This window comes from Pseudocercospora fijiensis (genome assembly GCF_000340215.1).
Source record: "Pseudocercospora fijiensis CIRAD86 unplaced genomic scaffold MYCFIscaffold_5, whole genome shotgun sequence".
Lineage (NCBI taxonomy): Eukaryota > Fungi > Ascomycota > Dothideomycetes > Mycosphaerellales > Mycosphaerellaceae > Pseudocercospora > Pseudocercospora fijiensis.
The window spans coordinates 4,350,315-4,364,980 of NW_006921536.1; the positions used below are offsets into that span (position 1 = coordinate 4,350,315).

The 14,666-nt window shown below is 44.7% G+C and overlaps 5 protein-coding genes across 5 annotated transcripts; 2 read left to right on the plus strand and 3 right to left on the minus strand.

The window, feature by feature from the left end:
* Window positions 1–1,651: 1,651 nt before the first annotated feature.
* On the minus strand, window positions 1,652–1,837 carry MYCFIDRAFT_40293 (uncharacterized protein; the record flags this gene model as incomplete). The annotated part of the gene is made up of 1 exon (XM_007928796.1): window positions 1,652–1,837. A coding segment is annotated over one exon (186 nt), but the record flags the coding sequence as incomplete, so codon positions are not given.
* A 7,815-nt stretch (window positions 1,838–9,652) lies between these two features.
* On the plus strand, window positions 9,653–10,507 carry MYCFIDRAFT_40460 (uncharacterized protein; the record flags this gene model as incomplete). The annotated part of the gene is made up of 1 exon (XM_007928808.1): window positions 9,653–10,507. The coding sequence occupies one exon, from the start codon at window positions 9,653–9,655 to the stop codon at window positions 10,505–10,507; it is 855 nt and encodes a 284-aa protein (XP_007926999.1).
* Window positions 10,508–10,616: 109 nt separating this feature from the next.
* Window positions 10,617–12,529, minus strand: MYCFIDRAFT_59494 (uncharacterized protein). The gene is made up of 4 exons (XM_007928894.1): window positions 12,433–12,529; window positions 11,644–12,357; window positions 11,273–11,592; window positions 10,617–11,217 (listed from the first exon to the last, which is right to left on the minus strand). Exons 1-4 carry the CDS (start codon window positions 12,521–12,523, stop codon window positions 11,167–11,169), a joined length of 1,176 nt encoding a protein of 391 aa, XP_007927085.1. The 5' UTR covers window positions 12,524–12,529; the 3' UTR covers window positions 10,617–11,166.
* Window positions 12,530–13,017: 488 nt separating this feature from the next.
* MYCFIDRAFT_40276 (uncharacterized protein) lies at window positions 13,018–13,310 on the plus strand (the record flags this gene model as incomplete). The annotated part of the gene is made up of 2 exons (XM_007928794.1): window positions 13,018–13,090; window positions 13,144–13,310. The coding sequence occupies 2 exons, from the start codon at window positions 13,018–13,020 to the stop codon at window positions 13,308–13,310; spliced, it is 240 nt and encodes a 79-aa protein (XP_007926985.1).
* A 428-nt stretch (window positions 13,311–13,738) lies between these two features.
* On the minus strand, window positions 13,739–14,655 carry MYCFIDRAFT_52665 (uncharacterized protein). The gene is made up of 4 exons (XM_007928859.1): window positions 14,605–14,655; window positions 14,437–14,501; window positions 14,074–14,366; window positions 13,739–14,018 (listed from the first exon to the last, which is right to left on the minus strand). Exons 1-4 carry the CDS (start codon window positions 14,636–14,638, stop codon window positions 13,931–13,933), a joined length of 480 nt encoding a protein of 159 aa, XP_007927050.1. The 5' UTR covers window positions 14,639–14,655; the 3' UTR covers window positions 13,739–13,930.
* Between the last annotated feature and the right edge of the window lie 11 nt (window positions 14,656–14,666).

Genomic DNA, 14,666 nt, shown 5'->3' on the forward strand with positions numbered 1-14,666 from the left:
GTCGAATAACATTACTATTAATACTATAACTACCCGCAGCTCCGTAGTGTATACCGCCTAGCAACTACGTTCCTACCGAACTATAGCGATAGACATACCTTACCCGCTAGCGACGGTTATATCGGAGACTCGGAGTCGATAGAAACAATACGAATTACTCGACGCGATTGCTACGGCCCTCGAAGAACTATACAGATACCGGACTAGCTATCGCATACCGCGTATTTAGTACAAATAATACAACCCGAAGGTTTATCGAGTACGTTAATATAGACAGCAATACAGACGCGCCTATATAGAGCGATACGTCCTATATATAGACAAGAGGTTCTATAACGTTACTACCGACAAAGGCATCTAGCTCGAGCTAGTTTAAGATACTTATAAAGGGCTTACGCCCCGAGAGGAGCCGTCCGCCGGGTAAGCGGTTAAACTATTATATACATTGTCTACGAAACTAACTAGGGAATTTGAGTATAGGTCGCTATAGTATATATGCATCGCATAGCTAGCGGATAGCCGCGCTTCTCGAAATTGGTCGTATAACAAAGAGGCATCGGCTTCCTTCTAAACTCCGCCGGAAGCCTATAGTAGCGGCTGCCGATATAGCAGATAACTTTAACTTACTCTTATTACGGCATCGGTATAAGGATGTTATAAATTATAACTAAATAGAAGCAAAAGGATATAGCATCGGTACGAGGATGTTATAAATTACAACTAGAAGTAAAAGGATATAGCCTCGGTATAAGGATGTTATAAATTATAACTAAGCAGAAGCAAAAGGATATAGCCTCGGTATAGGCAAAAGGATATAGCCTCGGTATAAGGATGTTATGAATTATAACTAAGCAGAAGCAAAAGGATATAGCCTCGGTATAGGCAAAAGGATATAGCCTCGGTATAAGGATGTTATGAATTACAACTAAGCAGAAGCAAAAGGATATAGCCTCGGTATAGGCAAAAGGATATAGCCTAGGTGCGAGGATGTTATAAATTACAAATAGAAGCAAAAGCAGAAGGACACGGCATCGGTATAGGCAAAAGGATATAGCCTAGGTACGAGGATGTTATAGATTATAAACAGAAGCAAAAGTAGAAGGACACGGCATCGGTATAGGCAAAAGGATATAGCCTCGGTACGAGGATGTTATGAATTATAAGCAGAAGCAAAAGCAGAAGGACACGGCCTAGGTGCGAGGATGTTATAAATTATAAGTAGAAGCAAAAGCAGAAGGATATAGTATCGGTGTAAGGATATTATAAATTACAAGTAGAAGCAAAAGTAGAAGGATACGGCATCGGTATAAGGATATTATAAATTATAGGTAGAAGCAAAAGCAGAAGGACACGGCATCGGTATAAGGATGTTATAAATTACAAGCAGAAGCAAAAGCAAGAGGACACGGTATCGGTATAAGGCACGGCATCGGTGTAAGGATGTTATAAATTATAGGCAGAAGTAAAAGCAGAAGGATACGGCATCGGTATAAGGATGTTATAAATTACAAGCAGAAGCAAAAGTAAGAGGACACGGCATCGGTATAAGGTACGGCATCGGTGTAAGGATGTTATAAATTACAAGTAGAAGCAAAAGTAGGAGGATACGGCATCGGTATAAGGCACGGCATCGGTATAAGGATATTATAAATTACAAGCAGAAGCAGAAGGACGCGGTATCGGTATAAGACGCGGCATCGGTATAAGACGCGGCATCGGTATAAGACGCGGCATCGGTATAAGACGCGGCATCGGTATAAGACGCGGCATCGGTATAAGACACGGCATCGGTATAAGACACGGCATCGGTATAAGATACGGCATCGGTGTAAGATACGGCATAAATTCCAAATAGAAGCAAAAGGATATAGAGGGTTAGGTAGATTTGTAGGTTGATCCGGTAATAGGGCAGAAGCAAGAGACTAACTTACCTTGCTTTATAGTAATAAGACAAAAGTAGAAGACTTACTAACCTTGCTTGCCTTAGAATAAGAGACTTATATAGCCTTTATAGTAAGGGCAAAATACTTACCTTACCTTAGGAGCAAAAGGCAAAAGACTTACCCCCTACCGCCTAGAAGTCTAAGTTTTATAGGAGGCTACAGAAACTCGATCGTAGCTAGAGGCTAGGCTTATACTATTCTCGATTTTCTAGTAAGGGGTAAATTCACTTTAACGCGGTACTTTAGCCGAAGTAGGGTTACCTTAGTCTAACAATGTTAGACCTCCTAATCTAATATAGATGTCTCGGAATAGAGCTCTTACGACGCTATACCCGAGGGCTTTAGAACTAATATTTAAGGAAGCGCGATACCCCCTAGGGTTCTAGGCCGAAGCCCGAGGTTTTACGTAGTATTTGAATCCTCTAGGCAAAGGATATTTACTAATAACTAAGCAGAGGAGGGACTACACTCCTAACCTTACCTGCTAGTGCAGTAGTAGGCTCGCGTCGCTATTAGATACTAACTATTAATTCTTATATGTATATATGCCTTTGTAGTTGTCGCTCGCGTAGTAGCTTAATAGTATAGATTGTAGACGAGGTGAACTTTCTACGATATAATAGTCGTAGGTTTAATCTACGATATCGTCCCTAATTATTCACTATTCCCGGTATTATAGATATAGTAACTCGGCAAGTGTCCCGCTAGAGGAGTAAATACAGAACGGTATATACTAACTGCTTAATAAGTCGACGTCTAAGGAGTTTCTAGAGTTCCGGATCTCGCAAACTATCTAAGCCTAAGCCTCGAGAAGATAACCAATTTCCGTATCCGCTAGCCGACCTATTAAATATAGAAACTCGCAACCTCGAGGCTAAACCTAGAGGCTAGTTTCAATTTCCGTATCCGCTAGCCGATATATTAAATACAGAAATTCGCAACCTCGAGGCTAATTCGGAGCCTTAAGGCTAAACCTCGAGGCTAGTTTCAATTTCCGTATCCGCTAGCCGACCTATTAAATACAGAAATTCGCAACCTCGAGGCCAAACCTCGAAGCTAAACCTCGAGGCTAGCTTCAATTTCTATATCGACTAGTTATTCTACCGAATATAGAAATTCGCAACCTCGAGGGTAATTCGGAACCTAAAGACTAATTCTAACTCGAATTTCTATATCCGCTAGTCCCTATACTAGATATAGAAATACGGAATCTCGAGGCTAATACGGAACCTCGACCTCGCGACGGGCCCGACCGAATATCTAGTAGGTAGCGGTAATTTCTACCTTCGCTCGTCTATCTATTAAATACGGAAAATAGCGACATCGCTAAACAATATAGGAATAGAATAAACGTACTATACTATAACGACGAGACAAGGGCCGGAGCGGGCAAGGCGTAGAGATCTCTTCTAGATCTACGTAAACTATATTAAATATAGTTTTTAGTTCAAAAATGCGGAAAAGCAGAGCTAGCAGAAACACGCAGACTACTAGAGCGAGAAACTAGCTATACCGCTAGCACTAAGACTAAGAACCCTAGTAGAAACGAAACAATAGCCTAGTAGCCCTCGTTCTTCTTCTTCTTCGTATCGAGACGGCTATTTATAATCGGTTAGTCTTACTCTCGGCATACTTAGTACGGTTAGCGATAGATATATACAACTTCTTACTAGATCGAAGACGACCTAGCGGCGTCGCCGCAGCGGCGACCTCTATAGTGCCCTAGGCGGGCGGGAAGTTAGCGGCGCGTGCGGCGCGTAGTATAGAGGTTGCTATACCGATCTTGATTAGCCGCTACGACTGCTAGCGAGCAATAGACTTCGTACTAGAGCGCATTATTGCTTCCTATACCGTTAACGTAGTTCTTATATTTAAGGTAGTATTATAGATAAGGGTAAGAGGGTATATAGTCGAGAGGGCGTAAGAAGATATATACTACTATCCGATATAATATTCGATTCTATCGAAGTTACTATTATATTGTTAAACCTTACCGTACGTAATGTTTAGTATTATATAATAGTATATGCCTTAGCTAAATAGAAGGACTTTACTTAGCTTTACTTTACTTAGAATTTTACTAGATAGGGGTATAGGACTTCACTTTCCTAGGCGTTTTGCTAAGGTAGCATTTCAGTATTATATACGCTATCTTATATAATACAGAAATCCTACTTTGCTTTTTAGGTATAGTAGTCGCGACATCCTACGCAGCGAGGGTGCGCGACCTACTTTATTATTTAAGGCGACAACGATAGGGTACAGAAATAGAGGGCATACCGTACGAACCTTAAGCCTTTACAACTGTACTATAGATACAATAATTTCTATATTTGCCCGCGTGCCCTATAGATGCGAAAAATCGTAGATAGAGTAGGAGGTACTAATGTTTCCTATTTTAGTAATTTCTATATTAATAGATTCCTATATATATAATTAATATACTAATGTGTATGCTAATGTTATAAAACTATACCATTTTAGAAATCCTAGGCAATGTTACTAATGTTGTCCTATCTTAGTAATTACTATACTAATAAGTCCTATTTAAGCATTTACCTATAATAGAATACTTTACCTTAGCCTGCTCCTCGCCTATAGATAACAATATAGACTTCTTTTATAGTCTAGCGAAGATCGGAGGCGCTAGTGATCCGATAATAGAAGAAGCTACGTCTTAATACGTACTTCTTGTAGGCAGAAATATAGCTACAGGTAAAGCGTATGCAACCTGCGATAGTAACCTCCTTTTAGTTCTATAACAAGGCACACTTGACATTCGTATAGAATTGAGTTGTTAGATACCGGAATGCATATTACTATTAGAATAGCAGAGCGACTATATACTAGCGAATGTCTAGGCAGCATTTTCAATGTCGTCGGATAGCATAGCACGTCGTACCTATACAAATACGATCTCGGCAAATGCAATACTTTCGGATCGATCTTATAGAAACATCCTAACGCGTCGATCTTTATAGTACTTACACGTCTCCCTACAATACTAGGAGAAGCGGTAATAGATGTCGTTCCCTTCGGACTTCGATATCTAGTTATAGAGGACTACTTTAAGCTACTATACTATTACATAAACACAATGTCTAAGTTTAGATTTCTAGTAGACGGTGGTTTCGATATCGAACCTCTACTAAAGGAATAGCATAGCATGTATAGCCTAACTAACACTCTCGTTCCGTATAGTTCTGTACTAGAGGCGATTAAAAGGCTGTCTCTACGAAACTAGAGCCGTTTAAGATTATACCCGAGAATTGCGGCATTATATTAGAAAGTAGGTAAGTAACTAGCAACCCTTCTTTTTAAGTACTACCGATCCTCTGTAAAGAACTATAGTTAGGGCTACTCACTTTATAAGCTAGCAAATACTAAAGCTACCCGTCCCGAGATTATAGTAAAGGTATAACATAGTTATTAAAGAATAGAGCAGAAGCGATCTCGTATAGCTATCCTACGTAAGTGTGTCCTCGAGCGCTCGTAATCGATTAATTATAGCTTGCTTTCGATATTCTGTATATAGCAGTAGCCGAGAAGATACGAGGTCTTGCTCGGTATACAGGATAGTTGTTAATAATTAGAATCTTGAGTTGGCTGTCTTAAAGCATATTCATCCTATCGAGTAGTACGCTAGTAATTAAGGCTTAGATAGTCGGCATCTTATAGATTAGTGTCCCGAGTCGAATATTTTCTATACTATTTCGGCGTCTTTTTGTATAGCGTAAGTAGTTTCCTCCTAGACATATAGTGCTAGATAGTAGACTCTTCCCGCGAGAAGACTTAAACCTTACTACACTAAACTCCTTATAAACTCTAAACTATAGTAGCGGTTTATTATAGGCTAGCGCCCGCTACTATCGTTTGCCTAAAACCTGTTAGTACGGTCCGCAGAGCCGCCTCCTCTCTTAAGCCGCACAGGGGTAGGCAAAAGGGGCACTTTTACGTAGTTTTTATCGTGTTTCTTCCTAATTGTCGTCGTCGAGTAGAGGATAATCGTGTGTTCGAGCCCCGTACGTATATTCTAACCGTTTCCGAGTGCTATTACTGCAATAATGCCGCTAAGAGAGACACGTACGAATGCTAGTAAGCCGCTAGTGCAATTAGACGACAAGATAAATAACTCTACGCTAAAGAAGAAGGTAATCCGCACTCTTAAGAAGACTATTAGTCTACCGCTAATAAGAAGGAATACTAATACGGCTTAGTAGGTAAAGGGTAGCTCGAAGAGTAGATCTTCCGGCGGCAAGAAGAGCAAAGCGACTACCGACCTAATTATTAATCTACTAAGTAAGGAGACTGTAGCGGCGCCGGCAGAGGAGACTAGCGGTATAGAACTACTAAAATCGGCTGTTTCTTCCTCCGCTTCGACCTCTATATCCTCCTCTTTTAATGCCGTATAGGAGGCGGCTGCTACTGCTAGCAGCTAAGCCGCTCTCGCTATAGGCGCTGCTCCTATTACTTAACCTAGCTCTTTCTCGGACGAGACCTTCTATTATAAAGGCTAGTAGACGCTATTTAATACGACGAAGAAGGGTGCGGCGCGGACTATAGGAACGAAGCTAGTAAAGTTCTTATCGGCTAATAAGCAAGAAGCATAGAATAGATACGCGTAGGCGGCGAAGATAGCGAAGTTAAATAGTCTCTCGGCAGCGTTTAATCGAGTCGTTATCTGTACTAGAGCCGACGGTTAGAAGACGGCTTTTACTAGCGATTAGCATTAAGCTAGAGATAATATTAATAGCGATAAGGTCTATAGTAATACTTTACAAGCTAGCAAAGAATTAGTGCTTGCCTCGCGGAAGAATGTCTTTATTAATATCGACTTCTTAACGAAGCCTAAACTAGTAGCAGCTAGACCTTTAAGTATTAAGAAGTTAGGTAAACCGGCTTCTAATCTAACCTCAATTTAGCTTGCTAACGCCGGCGTTATAATAGCTAAATTAGAGGCACAGAACCGGTAGGACTATTATATTCTAAGAGACCTTCTTTGTAGCTATAAAGATTGTCCAAATTATTATAAGGCTAGTAAGCATGCTTGCTAGCGTAATAAAGCACTAAAGGACTGTAGTAAGAACCACTTTCCGTTCTTTAACGCTGCTATAATTGAGGGCTATAAGGCTATCGCTTCTAGCGAGTAGAAACGAGATCTAGTAACTAATAAGCTCGAGAATAGGATGCCGATGCGTCTAGAGATAATAGTAATTAAGAGGAAGATCTAGTTAGAGTTTTAGAAGGGTAAGGCTCGAAGAATGCGAGGCCGCCGAAGCAGTAAGTCCGAGTCGCTATATAAAGCCGTTCCTACTACTAGAAGTTAGCCTATTATTCTTAACAACTTTAGTAAGGACTTCGGTCGTATTCTAGATAGTAAATTGCGCGGAAGTAGTATTATACCTAGTACGCTAAGTAAGACACCTACTCGGGCTCTTATAAAGACTAGTCTGCGTAATGTTGTGCTACCGCGGAATATCGTTTAGTGCGAGAAGCTAACGGTAGAATTCTTCGACTAGGTTGCCTTATAGCGCGAATTCTAGGATTACGACTATCTACGGCCTTATATCGCCTATTTCGTCGGTATAGGCTAGACGCTAGAGACTATCTGCAATTTAATAAAGGACGACTAGCCGGCGGCACTTACTAAAGTAGATAGAATAAGGTTGAGATTAAAGAAAGCTATCGTCGAGTTTATAAGGAAGAAATAGGATAAGATTATAGCGGCGGAAGCAGCCGTAGCGGAGGAAGGAGAGAATTTCTAGGAATCCGGGCTTTCTTTAGGCATCGATCTTTATACAACTACAACACATATAAACTTGTAATAAGCGGGAGATTCTTGCGGTAATAGCACTTATTTAGCCTATATATAATTAATTAATACAATGCGTTAGTTATAGAACACTAAGAGCGATAGGCAAAGCTAGCGTTCGAATACATTTATTCGAATCTCTAACTCGGAGCTTTCCGCGCGCTAGTAGCGACTAGTTACATTACTCGAAATCTTCGAAGTCTACCTCTTGTTCGCTATCTTCCTTGTTATCTTCCTTAAATACACTCTTACCGTTACAATACACTTCCGATACGTCGTTAATTATCGACGGTAAGGTATTCTAAGCCTATTCTATCTATTAGGACTCTTCCGAGTCTAGCGCTATTATATTCTAAGCCGCGCCGGCGGTATGTTCGAATTCGGCTAGATCGTACGGAATATCGATACTATCGACGTTATATCTAGCAAACTTAAATAACTCTCTCGATCTACGACCCCTATACTTATATAGGCACTAAAGCAAGTAGTCCTAGAAGCCGACAAATCTTAGAAGGTCGTCTCGGTATTTTTTAATAACTTTCTTTAGTAGATTAAAGCTGCCCTCGATCGGGTTTAAATCCGGCGAATACGGCGGTAGAAATTCGAGGTAATAGCCGGCATCTAGTATCGCCTGCTTAACTCTCGCACTATAGTAGATACTAGCATTATCTATAACAAATATTATTAGCGGACTATCCTCGAGGCAAGGCAGGACTTGCTTAGTTAGCTAGAGATAGAAACGATTAGAATTAATCGATCCTTAGTATACGTAAGTATACGGAAGATAGCCGTATAGCGTAAACGTAGGCAATACTAACTATCTAACTTCTCGCCTTATATAGGTAACATTAACGCAAGTTAGACCTCTTACCGACTATCTATACTTCCGCTAACTAGTCTTCTAATTAGATATAGTCTTATCGATAAATACGAGTCGATCTACCGGCTATTTAGCGCACCTAATCGTCTATAAAGCCCTTAAGAACGGATTACGCTCCTTCGCTTTACGTTTAACCTACTTACGAGTTATGCCTATCTCCTACTTTAGGACCTTCGATAGTATAGGCGCCTTTACCTAAACACCCTCTCCGCTATTACTTATCGGTCGTAGCCGTAGAAACTCGTCCTTAAGAGCTTGGATTATCTCTATAAAATAGGCGTTAGGCCGGTCTTTAAGGAAGCCGCGTAAGAAGTTACGTTCTTACTAAAGAAGGATAGCCTTGTTGCTACGCTTTAGTCCGCTAGTATACTTAGTATATAACGCTCCGAAGATATAGTATTTCTCTTAATATCTATATACCGATCTAATAGTTATTAGCAACTTTACAAAGGCATAAACCTGCTTAGCAGTCTAACCCTTTGCAAATAGGTTTATTAGCTAGCCTTGCTAGTCGAGGTTTATACGAGCGGACTTAACTATTGCGGCGTAGCGGCAGTAACAATAATAACAACACCTCGGAAGGGTCTATACCACTAAAATACCGACGACACGATATCTACGATATACTAGAGGATTCTACACATCAGAAGGAGGAGAAATAATTGAAAAACCACCAAAATAGCGGTGTGGTTCCTCTCTCGGAGGTGCAGGGTTCTCCCCGCACCGGCACTGACAGGTTTTAGGCAAACGATAGTATAGCCGAGCCAATGGGCAAGCCGCGACCTGATCGCACTTTATGCTTCCACCCACTCTCTCTTCTATTGACTATCACACTCTCAAGCTGATCTCGTTAGGCAAAGTCTTCTGGACCGAGAGATGAGCCACACAGCAGCTTCAAGCTATATGCAGACACCGCACCACCGGATACAAGAAAGCTAAAAACCACACATTCGAAAACACCATCGCCAGCCAAAACCACTACCACAAGAATCCGCACACACTCACTCCTACCTAACCATGGCATCAAACCACAAGAAGAGACCAAAATCCCTCAAATCCGGCCGTCCCCCAACATCCCAGAATCAAAACCCCAAAACCCTCTCCTCAAAAACAACCCAAGCAAAAATCGTAAAATTCCACCACCTCAACAAATCCCTCGCGTCAGCAAAGGCCTCAAACAACACCTCCTTAATCCGCGCCCTCGAATCCGAAATCTCAAGCCTAGGAGGGTTAAAAGCCTACCAAGAAGCCTCAATCCTCGGCCAATCGAGTTCCAGAGGCGGAGATTCCAGCATCGTCCTCGTAAACTGGCTCCAACAAGAACAACAACAGCACCGAGAAAATCTCCGCATGCTAGAAATCGGCGCCCTCTCAACAAGAAACGCATGCAGCAAACATCCCAACCTATTCACAGAAATTTCACGAATTGATCTCTCTTCCCAAGCCCCAGGGATTCTAAAACAGGACTTCATGCATCGTCCTTTACCCACATCAGCAACAGAATTCTTCTCAATCATCTCGTTATCTTTAGTCCTAAATTTCGTCCCCACACCAGAAGGACGAGGGGAGATGTTACGCCGAACGACGAAATTCTTGAAGGCAGGAGGGATGTTGTTTTTAGTGCTTCCGGCACCTTGTGTTTTGAATTCGAGATATTTTGATGATGAGAGACTGACGACTATCATGGGGAGTTTGGGGTATGTGATGGTGAAGAGGAAAGTGAGTAGGAAGTTGGGGTATTGGTTGTGGGAGTTACGACGAGAGGGAGGAGATGAAGGGGAGCAGGTGTTTGGGAAGGTTAAGGTGAGGGATGGGCCGGGGATGAATAATTTTTATGTTGAGTTGAGGGCGCCTGCGAAGGAGGTTGTGTAGGGTCAGGCTCCTCGATGTGTTTGTTGATTGGTAGTGATGGCATTATTGAGAGCGACACAGGACGAGATACCCAGCATATAAGCATAGCGATGGAGTTGAGAATGCGTATGGACATGGCCCTTGATTGAGAATCTGCAGATAGACATCGCACAAAGCATAGCTTTCAAACACTATCTACCTCCTCGCTAGGATTCGAATACGTTGACCGAGCAGCAGACATCGCAGGGTGTGAGAAAAACACAACTAGCATATAGCCTCCCCCTTCCATATCCTCTGTACCGCGCCGATTCCAGTAATTTCGCCGTCTTCCCGTGCTTTCACTTTCGGTCAGGCTACTGCCGCTTTCCTCGCATGATAATTAAGCATCAATTGATCACAAATAAGCAACAAAGAGAGCAACGCCGGCCGATGCAATGACAACTTTCGGGATAATGTTGGGTCGTAAGGAGCGTGAGCGTCGTTGAAGTCCTCGACAGGGTGTTGATGTGGTCGTCGAAGGAGAATAGGATGTGGGTCAATGTACAAGCCTCCGTTGGGCTGGTCTATCGCTGATCGGTCTCATGCTGATGATGGGAATATGAAGTGACAGATGCACTTCCAGACGTATATGCTCGATGATGCAGAGGCGGGTATCACTCAGACGAGAGAGCTTTCATCGTCTAGCTTTGCTTGCACTCGGCGGCCTCCTGCTTAGGCTTGCCACCTTCCTCCTACTGCATCGTTAGTAAGCGATCCAAATGTCATGTTAAGGGGAGCTCAACAAACCTCATCATCGTCCTCGTCCTCATCATCCTCATCCCGGTCATCCTCATCATCGTCCTCGTCGTCTTCATCTTCGAAGTCATCCTCGTCGAAGTCGTCAAGGCCCTGCTCGAACTGAAGAGCCTCGCCAGTGAACCAATCAATGGCACGTGGAATGAGCTTCTCCTTGATATCCTCACCGAGCTGGTAGTCGAGCTCGAGCTTGGCCTCAATCTCCTCGTCAATCTCCTCATCGTCGTCTGCCGGGGGTGTGGCTGGGTTGAAGAAGTCGAAGAATGATGGTGTGGGGATGGTCTTCTTGACAATGCGAGTCTGCTTGGTGTCTGCACTTTTGTTAGCCAAGATCTCATCGAATGCTATCCTGCTACGCTTACTCTTGTTCCTCTGCTTCTTGCTCTCAACCTTGACAGTCAAGTCCTGGCCAGCCTTCCAGTCAATCTTGTCACCCTCGGCGTGGTCGTAGATGAAGTCACCACCGTATCCGTTCTCTTCTTGGTAGAAGTATGTCTTGGAGAGGGTCTTGTTGGTGAAGAATGGGTTCTCGGCGAATTCGAAGATCAAGCGGAAACCTGGGCGGTCAAGGTACTCCATGCGAATGTCAGTCAGGAACTTGAGGGCCTCCTCGTCGCGGAGGGTGATGGTCTCCGCGAGCGAAGAGTTCTTCATGGCGCTCAGCCAGAACTCTGGGATACCCTTTTCGTCGGCGCCTGATGTAGCCGCGTCGGTCTCTGACTTTACTGCCACGGCTTCCTCATCTTCTTCCTCATCCTCCTCGCCGGCCTCGATCTCAGCTTCGGTCGGCTCAAGTTCGCCATTGACGATCTTGGCGCGCTTCTCGTAGAGAGGAGTGAACTTGGCGAAAAATCGCTTCTCAAGCTCGAGAACCTCTTCTTGGAACTGAGCTTCAAGCTTGGAGTGCTCCTTCTGCACGCCCTTCAGACCCGCGACGCGTTTTCGTACTGGCGCAGGCAGCGACTCGACGTAGCCAGAGGACTTGCCCACCAAGGAGTTTAACTTGCTGTGCATCATGCTCACGAGGCGCGGGTTCTGGGCGAAGATGGAAGCGGCGGCTGCGCGGTCAAGGTCCTCTGCAGAGAATTCTTGTCAGCCTGGCGGGGACGTGGCGAGGGTGTTTTGGGCAGAGCATTGTATGCACAACATACCTTCCTTGATGCTGGAGACGCCAGGCGCCTGGGCATGCGAGGAGATGGGAGCATTGTTTGCTGGGGTGTTTTGCGGCGTTCTGGTGTCCATTCCATCAGCATGAGTGGTCGTTGAGCAGTGATATCAAACAGACTTGGATGTGCGGTGTGAGTGTTTTCTGCTCGGGAAGGGTCTAAACTCACGGTGCGGTAGGCGGCGCCGCTCGATTGCGGATTGGCTCTGCCATGGCGGTATAGTGTTGGTCGATTTGGGGAGAGAGGGTGTAAGATGGTGAAAGATCGACCCTGGTACAGTGACCTGGACTGCGCAGTTTGTTGGCGATGTTGAGAGATTCAACAAGCCGAAGTTTTCGACCTCTTCACAGCGGCCAACCCCACGCTACGCTCACCGACCAATCACAGGCCTCCCATGAGGTGACTCGCGTTGTGAAAAGATAGACGACCAGGTCCCGCTGTCACGGTGTTTCTTTGTGGCGCATCCATCGCATCCACCACCTGCAGCAGATATCAACCACAACCCAACAACCACCGCACACCATGGATCAACTGAATATTGGGCCCGAGACCGCGCAAGCTCTGGGCAACATGTCCGCTCAGGACAAGCAGGAGCTCAATCAATTCGTCGTCAACGAGGCCCAGAAGGCTCAGATTCAGCAGAGTATGGCTGTCTTCATCGCATGTGCTTGAGCCATCTTGCTGACATGCGCCCAGCTATCCACACTTTGACCGATACCTGCTTCCGAAAATGCGTGACCTCAAAGATATCATCCGGACAACTCGATCGATACGAAGAGCCATGCATGCGCAATTGTGTAGACCGCTTTATGGATTCGCAGATGACCGTTATTCGGCATCTCGAGAAGATGCGCCAGATATAGACGGTCTGAGATAATGGCATTGTATGATATGATGGGTTGCATGTGCATATAGCATTACATGGCATGGCGCTGGAGAGGCGTAAGAAGTCACTCGAGCTGCGTGCGGTGCGGTATTGCGGCGCTCTGACAGATGGCGAGGACAGAATAAACTGTACAATATGTACCGATTAAGAAGAGCAAGACAGGCATGACTGAAAAAGCCGTGAAGGTAGGATGCACAGGACGCGATCTAGATGGATGTACTACGATCATGACTTTCGCTCGTTACAGAGTAATAGCGTTGGTCAAAGACCACTCCACGTAAGATGATCCACTGCCACTAGACATGGTGTCAGGAGAATTTACAAGGCATAACCTGAGAGCACGAAAATAAATGCGTTCTCGGAGCAACGCCGCCGGCTACCGAGAGGACAAAAAGCATGAAAAATGAAGTCAAGCATGATAGCATGGCAGTCGTATGTGAGATTCTACACACTGCCAAAGGCTGGCGCGCTGGGTATCCTGCCAGGTCGCAATGCCATTTCGGCGAAATCGTGATCCTCCTTCCAAGCCCATTCTGTAGGCCATGCGCCGGAACGCCCATGCTAACTGCGAGACTTCTGAACTTTTGACGCACCAGCTTAGACGATGGCAAGCTTGGTGGCAGCAATGTCGAGAGCATCGACATCTGGGGTTAGGCGCGCGAAAGCCTTCTTGGAACCATCTGGGCTGCAACAGTGTTAGTCTCAGAGTCCACGGATAATTCGACATTGTTCTGGCATACCGGATGAGAGTGTTGATCTTGATGCAATCAACATCGTACAGCTTCTTGAGAGCCTCCTTGATCTGTCTCTTGTTCGCCTTGACATCCACCATGAAGACGAGGGTGTTGTGCTCCTCAATCTTCTTCATGGCGCTCTCAGTGTTGAGAGGGTGGATGATGACCTTGCCGGCATCGAGGCGTGGCTGCGATGGGATCGACTTGCGTGGGTACTTTGGCGCACGCGAGATGGTGAGGGTCTTTGGGAGGTGGAAAGAGGTGCTCTTTCGGACCTTGGTGACCTTGTGCGAGTTGACCTGTAGTGAAGACAGGCCGTCAGAATGATGGGTTCTCTGACACGCCTCAAGGTATTGGGAGACTGCTTACTCCGCGAAGAGTGGCCTTTGCTGCCGCCGAAGCCTTTGCGGATGGCTTGCTGGACTTGCCGGCCTCTGTACACATGTCAGTAACTTCTTCTTCCTGCGGATGGAATTCGAGGAAGCGCAAGTCTCGTGCTAAGTACACCTTCGCGCCTCGTTTCCGGCCTTCACTTACTGCCCTTGCCCTTTGCTGCGTCCTTTGGTGCCATTGCGACGGTATTTATTCGTTGGGCGATA

Excerpts from the sequence above, each read along its gene's own strand:
- MYCFIDRAFT_59494 (XM_007928894.1), bottom strand. The coding sequence starts at position 12,523 with ATGGACACCAGAACGCCGCAAAACACCCCAGCAAACAATGCTCCCATC. Across the intron at positions 12,358-12,432 it reads CGTCTCCAGCATCAAGGAAG|AGGACCTTGACCGCGCAGCC; the intron begins GTATGTTGTGCA and ends AATTCTCTGCAG. Across the intron at positions 11,593-11,643 it reads CAAGAAGCAGAGGAACAAGA|ACACCAAGCAGACTCGCATT; the intron begins GTAAGCGTAGCA and ends ACAAAAGTGCAG.
- MYCFIDRAFT_52665 (XM_007928859.1), bottom strand. The coding sequence starts at position 14,638 with ATGGCACCAAAGGACGCAGCAAAGGGCAAGGGCA. Across the intron at positions 14,502-14,604 it reads CGCAGCAAAGGGCAAGGGCA|AGGCCGGCAAGTCCAGCAAG; the intron begins GTAAGTGAAGGC and ends ACATGTGTACAG. Across the intron at positions 14,367-14,436 it reads CAAAGGCCACTCTTCGCGGA|GTCAACTCGCACAAGGTCAC; the intron begins GTAAGCAGTCTC and ends TCTTCACTACAG.